Source organism: Tripterygium wilfordii, chromosome 2 (assembly GCF_013401445.1).
Source record: "Tripterygium wilfordii isolate XIE 37 chromosome 2, ASM1340144v1, whole genome shotgun sequence".
In the NCBI taxonomy this organism is placed as follows: Eukaryota; Viridiplantae; Streptophyta; class Magnoliopsida; order Celastrales; family Celastraceae; genus Tripterygium; species Tripterygium wilfordii.
The window spans coordinates 5700347-5713040 of NC_052233.1; the positions used below are offsets into that span (position 1 = coordinate 5700347).

At 35.9% G+C, this 12694-nt stretch overlaps 2 protein-coding genes across 4 annotated transcripts; one reads left to right on the forward strand and one right to left on the reverse strand.

Annotated features, from left to right (window-relative positions):
• Positions 1-5263: 5263 nt before the first annotated feature.
• LOC119982639 lies at positions 5264-6254 on the forward strand. 3 transcript variants are annotated; one of them, XR_005464435.1, is made up of 2 exons: positions 5264-5778; positions 5873-6254. XR_005464435.1 is itself a non-coding variant. In XM_038826121.1 (2 exons), the coding sequence occupies exons 1-2, from the start codon at positions 5549-5551 to the stop codon at positions 5978-5980; spliced, it is 312 nt and encodes a 103-aa protein (XP_038682049.1). In that variant the 5' UTR covers positions 5264-5548; the 3' UTR covers positions 5981-6254. The 3 variants fall into 3 exon arrangements, 1 of the variants encoding a protein (XP_038682049.1); XR_005464433.1 differs by having other exon boundaries at positions 5264-5752; positions 5888-6254; XM_038826121.1 differs by having other exon boundaries at positions 5264-5752.
• Positions 6255-7173: 919 nt separating this feature from the next.
• On the reverse strand, positions 7174-9079 carry LOC120010350 (protein FAR1-RELATED SEQUENCE 5-like). The gene is made up of 4 exons (XM_038861123.1): positions 8503-9079; positions 7946-8246; positions 7272-7770; positions 7174-7188 (listed from the first exon to the last, which is right to left on the reverse strand). The coding sequence occupies exons 1-4, from the start codon at positions 9077-9079 to the stop codon at positions 7174-7176; spliced, it is 1392 nt and encodes a 463-aa protein (XP_038717051.1).
• Between the last annotated feature and the right edge of the window lie 3615 nt (positions 9080-12694).

The following is a 12694-nucleotide window of genomic DNA, read 5'->3' on the forward strand; positions in this document are numbered from 1 at the left end:
CTCAAGTGGCAGCCAAACTCTTACAAATAAGGATTTCTAATATGGTTGAGGTAAAGGAACAAAGTTTGGATATGTTGAACCCCTAACATAGAGGAGATACAATAGCTAGTAAGAATGAGAGTAAGAATTCATGAGTCGCTTGAGATGTTTAGATATTGTTCTCTGTGTATCTACATAACTAGAAGCTCTAGATGAGACCAAACATGCTACTTATGATCATCTTCAAATCAAAAGCAAAAAGATGTGAAGACTTGTTAAAGGAGAGTTCGGGAAAAGATATTTGTCATAACTAACTTGGTTTGAAAGGTTGTTCTTCCAATTGGCCATAGAGATTCAACTTATGGAAATTGGTTACCATCATGGGAGGGACCATATCAGGAGACAGAGGTGAAGAAAGATGGAGTCTACTGGTTACAAAATCTAGACGGGACCCAACACAAATATCTTATAAATGGAAAGTATCTCAAAAGGTATTATCATATCCTACGGAAAGCTATGGATAAATATACATTGGACTAACCTTTTATCTTGCAGAAAAAGCCAAAATACATCTTTACCAAGAATAAATGCACATGCATAAAAGACCATAAAAAATATCGAAACAAAGAAAAACACCACATGTAAACCCAGAAATATAGAATCAACCACCTAGAAAGTTAGTAGGAGTGTTCAAGGGAACACTACTTGAAACCTAAGGAAAATAAATATAAGACAGTCCAAAATAGAGAAAATCCAAAAATTATTCAAATAGTAACCACAAAATATCAAGGGTTAGCAGGGGGAGTTCCACCTTTAGTGGGATCCTTTGTAATAGCATCATCACCATCCTACGATACTTCTATTCGCACGATTATAGTGGGAGGAGTAGCTTCTTTAGAGCGATCACTAACTCATGCAGATCTCCTTTAGTAGATTCCACTTGGCGATAGATGTTGTAATACTGACCTCAATATAATTATTCTCATACGAAATGGCAAATGCCCTTTCATATACCTTGGAGAAAAGGTCCCCTGAGTTTTGAAGGGTGGCAACATTCTTCTTTGAAATGGCAGCCAAGGACTATTCATGGGCTCTCACCTCAAATTGGAGGTATGTGATTTTGCCTTTCAACTCCTCATTTATCTTCTTTTCCTTCTTCTTCGGCCTTTATAGAGGATTGTAGTTCATTCCCCAGTTAGTGAAGTTTAGTATCGAGCTCCTATCTCCTATCTTCTTTAATATTCAATTTAGAGAGACGAGCTCGGTTGCTAGTGAAATCCTTGATTAGGTTGGGTAGGTCTTTTGGGAATGTCAAAATTTTTCCCACAACAATGTCAATAATGTCTGAAGTCTGGAGGGCATCTTCAATAGTAATGTTCAGGTTACAAAACATGGAGTGGTGTAAATAGGATTTAGGTTCCGCAACACTGAGGTCTCTTAAAAGTCTCTTGCCATCTATTATCTTGTCCTTAGTAAGAGTGCTGAAAGTAGAAGAACCTAAAGCCCCAGCATCAGGAGACCTAGGAACAAAAACTGGAGTCCACTAGCCAACTTGGTTAGAAATCCGTGAACATCAATACTTTTTGGTGGAGTAGTGGAGCGGGCGACTTTATTTTTCTTGCTGGGAGGGATTTGTGATGTTTAAGAGTCATTGGATCACTCTCAAAGTTATTTTTTGTATATTAGTTCATTTGAGATATTCAAACTACCTTCTCAGAAGAGTCAGGAACGGTATAGACCTTGGGTGGAACGACAGCAGACATGGTTCTCTTTGCTGATCTTAGCCATTGTCCAACCTTTGGTCGTTTGATAAAAGGCTTGCTGGCCATATTTTTTTCCAAACTTCTAGAGAGTATTAAGAGTTCTCACCCAAATGGCAGAATTAGTGGCAACATCATGACTATTATTGTCTTTTGAAGAGTTATGAGAGAACTTGCTAAGAAAAGAAGTAGTCAACATTTTTACTAGCTAGTCAAAGAAGTAGCAAATTAAAGGAGTTTACTCGAGCCATTGGACCCGTTCACCCTAGAGTCAGGAGTCACAGCAGCTTGTAGTTCCTCTAGGTCCTGTGCAAATTACTGGTTTATAAATTCTATCCAACAATAGGTAGGGATAAAGTGGGCTGGGACACCCACGAACGGCTTGCGGGTGACCCTTTATAGGCCCGACTCAAGCTTGGCTTGTGTGACAAAGGGGGCCGAGCTCAAGCCTATTTTGAAGCTTGTTTAACTTAACGGGCCGAGCCCGAGCTTGAAGAAGCCCGACTCTAGGCCTTAGGGCCTACATATGCATAAATATTAAGAAGCCCGGTAGATATATGTATATCATATACATAAGCTCAAAGTTCTCACCAATCCAAATATGAAACCTAATCGTCTGATTTCATTGCATCCTACTCTTATCCTCGTATCTTTCTTTCTTCTCTTCATATTTGGATACACAACAGGCAGTCACATAGAGACGCTTTCACTCACTTACTTTCTCTCTCTACAAAATCCCAATTTTCTACTTTCTCCTAGATTTCATCGTGTGGAGGCACAAACATGGAAGAGAATGCACATACATGGAACTATGGATTATCCCTTTTTGTCCTCGATTCAATCGTGTGGTGGCACAGACATGGAATACAAGGTGAATGAACAATCCAAGGCTAACCAAGATCGACCACACCAGACCAGGTTTCTGACATTTTGGTGACATCACTTGGTTGAAGCAAGGAATAGCAACAAACTCGAATCAATTTTTTAGCCGAAGATTTTAACTACCTTGATTATCACATCTTGATCTAAGAACTGAATGACTGAAACGAAGTCTATGGGCTAGGCCTAAGCTTTCATTTTGGTTCACAAGCCGAGCCCGAGGTCGAATTTTTTAGGCGCTTCTGAGCTCAGACCAACAAATAAAACTAACGAGCCGAGCCTAGGGCCTGTCAAAACCAGACCCATTTTCATCCATACCAATAGGTGAACTCTGGAGTGCCTTGGTCGCATTCAACAAAAGGGGAGATTTTTGTAGAGGTTATGAAAGCAAAACATAGTGGATGTTAGTCAATACCACAACTGACCACATGCCCTGCCCAAAAAGAATTTTTTTCTGAAAGGTATGGGGTAGGGGAAACATATGGACATGGCCAAACTTCCAGGCTAGTTGGGTAGTGTTGTAATACACCATTCTACATTTGTTGTTGTGGGAGGATTCGCTGAAGTAGTAGGGGAGAGCCTGACTGCGGTCAAATGGGAACCATGAAAAATTCATTCGTGGCAGTGAATTCTTAATAAAAATAAGAAAAACAATCCCCAAACTCATGGTCCATGGGAGAGACACCTTTGTGTTGAATATTCAAATAATCTAGGTCATACGAATTGGATTACATTCATGATGAAAAGGCTTAAAGTAGGCCCACAGCTATAGCTATATGATCAAGAGGGGAAAATATCCTAACTCGATAAAAGATCTCATAGCCTTATAGAAAAAGGCCACTAGTTTCTTTCTCCTCTACATATGTCTCAAACTTTGGGATAGGAGAATGAGACATTATTAGGAGTTTTAATTGCGTTATTTGCCTCTTGGCCATTGAAGCATATTCCTAGAATAAAAGAAAGATCCTATAGGGCGGGGCTCATGAATACTTATTTGCGTTGATAATTTTATGTGACAAAGTTGTGCGTTGCATTGATAAAGTAGATTTTTCCTCACCTGGGCAGGTAGGCAAATAGAAGCAGAACTCAATAATCGCTAGCTTCTTAAGCTACATGCTCACTGGGATGTATGCTTTTCCTAGCTATAATTATTTATCATTTTTCCTGAAATAGTCCTGTGCTCAGCATGCATGTTTTTCTTTGCAACAAAAATTTACCAAATTATCACAATTGAGATGTTTGCTTTCATAAACAATAAATAAGAAATATTATTTTATAATCTTGAACTTTGGTTCATATTGATTGAGAAGAAAAATATTTTACATCTGATATGATTGTTTTTACCTTTTTCATATTTGGTTTTTCTGGCAGCATTTGAGCATTATATGGAAACTATGACAAATGGGTTTGGGTAGCTGCTTTAAATACATGTTATCATATCTTATTTGGATCAATCAATTTTGACTCAAATTCTCCTAGAATTATTGGAAAAGATGTTCTAGATGCATATACATCCAATTTGTTTGGTGATTAACATACATACAATTTTTCCTATAGGAACAATATTGTTCTTTCGAATGAATTTTATACATGCTGGGATGGCTTATATTTTGAAATCTGCTTTTACCTATCAACTAAGATCGTTATACGTTTTGACAATAGCACAATTTGTATATAAAGACAAAAATGGATATGAGATTTTAAAATCTACTCTTAGAGATAAATAAAAAATAAAGAAAAAAAAGAATGTAGAAGAGCATTAACATAAATGATCACAAAAACATATCGCAAGAATGTTTTGGTTTATTTACCATGCACTGACAAGGAGGCCAACATTGGATTAGTTTTGAGAAATGCATTCGAGGGAATATGGAGTTGAAATTAAAATGTATAAGGTGCAACATAGAGGTAAAGTTGTATAAATTACGAGAAAATTATCCTTGACGGAAAGAAATGCATTAAAAATCCTAAATAACATGTTTTAAAAATCAACTTCTTATTCAAAACTGTATGTGTTGCAATAAAAATAATAAATTACATATAAAATTTGATAAGCAATGCAATTTCTTTCTACTTATGAAAATTAATAGATTGTAAATAGATTTGAATTACTATGATACCATTTGTCATAAATAATTATTAAAAATCAATTGGAAACTCACAATAATTACTTTTTCCATATCACCTCATATAAAACTTGAGGAAAGAAATTGGAAAAAAATAAATATAAAATATAACATCAAAAAATCTGACAAATAAAACTAAAACAAAAAATCATACAAGCGCATCGTGCAGGATCCCGACCAGTTTCTTACTTATAGTTGTGCTTTTGAGTGACCGCAGGTATAGTAATTTGATTAGCTACGGTTATGTTGATCACTAGAACAAAACACGACAATATGATGTCATTTGCCAGTAGATGTCTCATAATGAGCTTCGTTTCTAGAGATCCAATTCGCACCGTCTTGCTTTTGCTCTTGCCGAATACCCCGTCTAAATTGTCCTCTTCGATGATATCGATTCCTTTGCATGAAACAGTATAATTCCTCTGCTAAACAAGTCGCCATGGAATGTCATTAACTTCTCGCCATGGAATGTCATTAACTTCTCTAAAGAGACTTATCTAGATTCCTCTATCAACGGAGAAAATATTCAGTGGGAAGCAAACACCACGTCATCATCTGACGTGGTGTGCATGTCCCATTCATTGGTTGACACCTGGCCACTAAAATCCCAATCAACTAAATTTTAGGTTAGGTTTTAAATCGCTCACAAAATTTTAGTTTCCCAGAGAAAGTTCAAATTTTTAATTTCCTATTATAGTCTCTCGTCCACCTCTTCCTCCTAAACTAGATCTAGACCAAGATCGATTCTGCAACTGGTTTTCTGCTCCGACTAGGATCGATCTACATGGATTCAAGTAATTTCCTATGATAGTCTCTCGTCCACCTCTTCCTCCTAAACCAGATCTAGACCAAGATCGATTCTGCAACCGGTTTTCTGCTCCGACTAGGATCGATCTACATGGATTCAAGAGATTTATCTTTCTAGCAGCATATTTGGATCTTGACATCTTCGCCATCGTTATCATCTTCCTCAACTCGACGTCGATATTGACTCCTCCTCCGCTGAAGGTGTCGAGATGATTTTTTCGATTTGAGTATGATGTTTATTATTTTTTTGAATTTCTTTGTTATATATACATTTTTCGAAGTGAGTATGGGTATTTTTTTGAATTTCTTTGATTATTTTAGGTTCTGCAATTGCAGGTTCTGGACCCTAAATCCTTGTACAAGCATGAATTCATTCTCCTGAAGCGTCTGTTGGGCACTGCAGTAGCACAACACATAGAGTCCTTGTAATATTTAATTTCAGAAGCACATAGGTTCTGGGTAGCACGTATAGTACTTGTAATTTTTGATATTTGGAGAGTTGTTCTTCTTGTTGGTTGGGTCCTTGTAATTTTTGGCTTCCCTTGTACATTTACTTGAATCATTGAGAGCAATATTTGGAGATTTGTTCCTACTGTTGGTTGAGTTCTTTTAATTTTTGGTTTCCCTTGTACATTTACTTGAATCAATGAGAACAATATTTGATCATATTAGGTGTATATGATCAAGTCAGCTGCTTCATCCATCTCTGAATTGCTAGACAATTGTGCCAAGACTATAGCCATTCACTCAAGTCCTTGCAATTTTTGGTTTCTCAGAACTCTATTTTGGTGAAGTTATTAACTGAGGAACAACTATATTTTGGTGAAGTTACTGACTGAGGAAACTAAGCAAAAATATCATGTTCATTCTATGATGTAAAAACAGAGCAATCCCATAGTGATTATCCATGTACAACATTACTTGCAAAGAAAATAAATAGCAACTCAACCAAAATAATCCTTTCCCTGATGCTATTAATGTTCAACATCCTACAAAATAGATCAACAAAATGTGTCATTCATGTCATTGTGAACTACACAGATAATATAAACATATCAGAAATCTCTACGTTCCATATAAACAATACACAAAGCTCCATATCAAGGCTCCATATCAATTCCCATCGATCCTACACCATATTCGGGATAATTGTAGCTGGAAACCTGGCTCAATAGACTTGTGAATGTCATATTTTGTCCATAATCATTGTCAAAGTGTGTAAAACCTGACTGTGAAGTGGAAGGTGCATAACCTGCAACATCGACAATATTATGCATCAATTAATAACCCTTATAGAATTTATAAACAAGCAAGACTACATACCTGATTGTGAAGTGGAAGGTGCATAACCTACAACATTTACAAGAGATTGCATCAATTAATATACCTTATAGAATTTATAAACAATCAAAACAGTAACCTTATAACTCTACATACCTGGCTGTGAAGTTGAAGGTGCATTTTTTGTAGCCCTTTTTCTCCGCTTCTCTAATGGACCCTTCTGTCTTCCATATCCAACGCCTTTCGCTCTCACTTTTGGCGGATCAAGTAATGATGGCCTACCCTGAGCTAAAGATGGGTTCCCAATACGTAGGTCCCTATTATCCAAAGCATTATTTTCTCTATATGATTTCAATCTATCAATGATAACATCCAAATTCTCATTTGCTATCTTAGTAGTATCAATATGAGCTGCACTAATGCTCATAATTGAAAATGCCTTTCTCATCAGATTGTTGAACCGAATGGTCTTTGATGATGCCAAATCACCTTCTGACATTCCAAAATCAAACTCTTTCACAATTCCTTCTTTGACAGACTTTGTCCATCTCTTTAGAACATATTGTGGAGGAATATTTTTAACACCATATTCAACATTCAAAACCCTTAAAGCATGCCGACATAACCAACCTTTGGACTCAAACATTAGACAACTACATGTAATGCTCAAATCTGCAGGATTAAAATGAACCACACGTATTCTTTTGCCACCTTCATTTTTCAAAGTATAGACATGCATTGGCTCTACAAGAGATTTATCCAGGATCACCTCTGAAATACCTTGCAAAAATTCATCTTGAAATTTTCTAAAAATTACATGTGTGTAAATGGTAGACGCATGTTTCAAAATCCCATTATTGCGAACATACAACTTTGGTTTCCCCCGAGCACAACTATAGTCATCTTCAATTTCAGCCTCACGCATTTTCTTCATAATGCTTGACAAATTCAGTTAATGTCATTGACTTACAAGCCATATGGTGAAAAAACATTATTTGTGCTCTCACTTCTTTGAGTTGAGCGAATGCCTGCAGAAAAAGTGTCAAAACTAAAGGCAGGACACCACTTAACTCGAAGTTCATACAACCTTTTAAGCCATTTATTACTACCTACATCCCAACATTGAACCATTTTATCCCAAGTACTTTGAAACTCTTCTTCATTTTCACAACCATGTAATAACTTAGTGAAAAACTTGTTCTTAAATTCAGGCTGTGCATATAGCTGAGGATATTTGTAGTAGCATTCTTTGCAATATGCCACTCACACAAACGATGACGAGTATTGGGAAACACTTTTTCAATAGCATTTGACATAGCTTGATCTTGATCAGTGAATATAGTCTTAGGAGCCTTGTTTCCCATAGATTCCAAAAAAGATTCGAACAACCAAATAAATGAAGACGTGGTCTCATCTAATAAAAATGCACATCCAAAAAACACATTTTTCCAGTGATGATTTACCCCAACAAAAGGAGCACAAATCATATTATACTTGTTAGTGCGATACGTTGCATCAAAAATAACCACATCACCAAAGCAATCATAATCAATCTTAGACAATCCATCCCTCCAAAAAAAATTACTCAATCGACTTTGATCATCAATTTGGGTAGCATAAAAAAAACATAGAATCATTAGTTTGCATTAACTTGAAATGATTCATAAGACTTTGAGCATCCCCGGCAGCTATCATCTTCATTCTTTGAGATTGTAAAAAATTCTGACAATCCCTCAATGTGAACCCAACATTCTTTGCACCCACAGCTTCATTTGTTATGTAAGAATACGCCTTAGTTGCTCTAATTCCAGCATTTGTCATTGATTGTAGAACACTTGAACTAGTTTCAGTCATTTTTTTCCCAGACTTAATCAAATGCCTTTGATCTTCCTTAATTAACTCATGGTTGTGCTCAGCTATTAGATCAATCACTGTCCAAACATCACCTTCAATGCCAAACCTAACACGAGCTTTACAACCACACCTAGTATCTATTCTCTCAATTTTTCTTTGCTCATGTGGTGGGACATATGGTGAAAACCCCTCACAAGAACAAAGAAAAATACACCGACGTAATTCATTCTTCCGATTATATGACTTTTGCCCCCTTCGAACACCAAACCCTTTCTGAATTGCGTACATATTATATGTTTTATAAGCTTCATCCTCACAACTAAATGTCATTCCAATCTTGAAAAATTTTTCATCATCCTCATTGTTAACAACTAATGGGGTTTTGTCAGCCATGGCATAGAAGTCTACATTGAAAAACAAAGAAACACAAAAATTATTTTTCAACAGAGAGACTCGATTTTCAGCATATTTAATCAAGAGGATTAGAATCAAACCCGGATTTGGGTTAAACAAGTATTTAGAAAATGTTATAATGTACAGTCTTTGAACAAGTATTGCTGAAGAGAAAGGACACCAACGATATGGAATGGAGAAGATGATGGAGTTGTACCTATGAAGGAGACCAACAATCTGGAATTGGGAACCCTTCGTAGAGATAAATATGTCACGCCATTGACAAAGCTGTCGAAAATGGGTTGGATTAATCCGATCAGGCGCCGTATGAAGAAGTAGACCGAAATGGGTTTAGATCGTGGTTTTTTTTCTCTCTGGCTTTTTGGATAAAAACAAAATTAGGAACTGAAATATATTCATATAAAATATCAAAAAACCTAGACTCTAAGCGGGAACTTGAAATTTTGTGTGGGTTCTTTAGTGGCCAGGTGTCAACCAATGAATGGGACATGCACACCACGTCAGATGATGACGTGGTGTTTGCTTCCCACTGAATATTTTCTCCTATCAACGAGGTAACTTCTCTCTCTCTTTCATTTACTATTTCTTAGATCTATCAAAACTCTCTCATGCCATTTCTACAGTATTTTTTCCTCCTAGGGTTCTCTCGATACACCCCAATGAAACCTTAACTTTTTCAATTTTGACTTGTATTCGTCTCTAAATAGCTTATTATGTTAATATATGTTTGTCATTTCTCTTTACTACGTTGAATTTGTAGCCGTGTTTGTATTTATGTTGCGGCTTCGAACTGGTTCGGAGGCAGTGATAGATTCACTGTGAATATGAGCTTAGGGGATTCTATTGGTGGTGGAGAGGTACTTTGTCAGTACTTTTCATTATCAATTTTTATGCAATGTGTGAATAATCTAGTATAGCGTTTCACTCTAATGAATTTACTGTTGAACAATGTATTGGCGGAATCTTTAATTTCAATATATTTGGTTGATTTTGATAATTTTTTTAGATCTTTAAAATTAATAATTGGATAAATAGTAAAATAATAAATAAAAAGTAAAAACTCCAAAAACGATGGCTAGAATAGGGTAACTTTTATTTTATCAGCAATAGGAAAACCACTAGTAAAAGTCTTACAACGGTCGCATAAGTAGCAGATTTGAAACCGCGGGTAAAGTTTGTACCCATGGTTTTTTCGTATTTATACCTGCGGTTTTGGCTCTTTCTGTTGTAGTGAAGCTTCAACTATATATATTTGTGCTTGTGTATGTGCTAATTGCATAGTACATACAAAAGGATCATATAAAGCAATACTATTATAATCATCATGGCCTTCATTACAAGCAAAGCAATTATTCAATCCATGTTTTTCATCGTGGTTCTGATTGTGATGACCATGAGTGTGGAATTTAGTGATGCTAGAGATCTTAAAAATAGTGGTAGCGATCATATTGGATTGAATGTTTGGTGTTGCAAGAAACATTTCGATTTATGTTGCAATAATGGAGCTGTTTTGGTTGCACCAGCAGTTAATAGTCAAGTTCAGTTGGACAACATTCATAACACAAATGGAGGTGCTTTTGATGGGAATAGAGTTGCACCAGTGCCTAATGCATTATAGAAAAGTCTCTAGGAGGGTATGTGTTTGGCTTGATGTAGTCTATATAGCATATTCAACTTTATAATAAAACTTCCTCCTTGCCATATACCATACATGTTTGGTTTGCATTCATATATCTCTTTTATAGTATTATATTTTTAAATATGAGATTTGAAGAAATGTTGTCAAACTTGGGTTGGATCGGCCGATTAAACCTTTATTAAGCATAAGAAGAGCTAGACAATAACAGATAATAGAACACAATCAATCAATGTAAAAGATTGTAAAAGTATGGGCAGAGAGAGTGAAAACATTTTTAAAGTGGTTCAGCCACAATTGGACCTACATCCACTTCTTAAGCCTCCTCCTTGTGATTTGAAAATCCACTATGACAACTTCTTGTTGTAGTGACAAGCCCATCTAACTGCAAACAGCTGGTTTTGGCTCAAGTGCCAGCCACACTCTTACAAATAAGGATTTCTGATATGGTTGCGGTATGGGAACAAAGTTTGGATATGTTGAACCTCTAACATTGAGGCCATACAATAGCTAGTAAGAATGAGAGTAAGAATTCATGAGTAGCTTAAGATGTTCAGATATTGTTCTCTCTGTATTTGCAACCAAAAGCTCTTTTTGAGAGTTAGCTAGCTTCTAGGGTTTGTGTCATAGCTATTGAAAAGATGGACGGAATCAATTAATTTTTCTAATTTCTCACAATTTCTTTTTTCATCTTTCCTTCATTTTTTCTAGCAAATAATTCCATATTTGCAATTGATTAGTTTTCAGGAGAAAATCTCCTTCAATTACTTTCCTTTTTTTCTAGTTGAATATCTCTTATTTCCTTTTCTTCATACTTAAATATCTCTTATTTCCTTTTCTTCATACCTAACCATTTCTTATTTCATTTTCTTCATCAATCATTCCAGTTTTGAATTTTCTTGATTTTTCTCACATAATATTTTCTTTGATCATTCAAATCCAATCATCCAACAAAGTCGCCAATTGTTGCAACCAAAATTACGACGCTGACAGACTTGCAAAAAATAATGAATTTGCCACCAATTGTTTTGGAGGTGCAATTGGCCACCTTTAAAAATATTGGTCTACGATTAGAAATTGGGTTCGAGTATCGATTGAATGTGGGGAAGGTGTTAGCACTCTAAAACACCCGCTCATGCGGTTATCAACACTTGGACAAGGGCTAATGTATTTTTTGATTTTTCCTAAAAATTGATTTCTTGGAAACTTCTCCCGTATAGATACAAAATAGCACTGGAAAGAAGCTTACAAAAATTCAAAGGTATCTTTGAATTTTGATTTTTGAAAAACTCCTCCTGTACGGGTACAGAATACCACGAAAAAAGAGCTTACAAAAATTCAATCAAAGTATCTTTAGAAATTTATTTTTCGGAATGTCGCACTTTTGAATTGACAATAATCATTTTGATTAAAATCATTTTTCTCGAGTGGGTGGTAAAAATCAATTTTGTTCGGACGACAGCTATTCTGATAAAAAGAAAATAAAACAAATACAAATCAAGTGTTGGCCCTAAATAAAGCAAAAACCAAGAAAACAAATATTGGCCCAAAATAAAATAAACCCATAGATCAAAAGTGATGGTGATGTTCCTCCTGTACGGGGACAAAATCCCACGAAGGAGAAAACCCAACACATTCCAACCTTCTGGCTAGCCCGACTCCAAACAAAAGCTCTTCCTATACGGGGACAAAATCTCACGAAGGAAAGAACTTGCGAGTTCGGGACCTTATTGCCGTTGGCGGATTCTCACCTATACGGGGATAAAAATCCCACGAAGAATGTGAACCCAAAAACCCCATAACCAAGAACAAATACGGCAGTCAAAATAACAAAAATGATATATCAAAGATCCAAATCTGAATGCCTTCCTTTGCTACTCGCTACTACCATCTACCCTCTCTTTTTTCTACTTTCTTTCTCTACTTTGCTATTGCCATTTTTCTCACCAAAACCCACT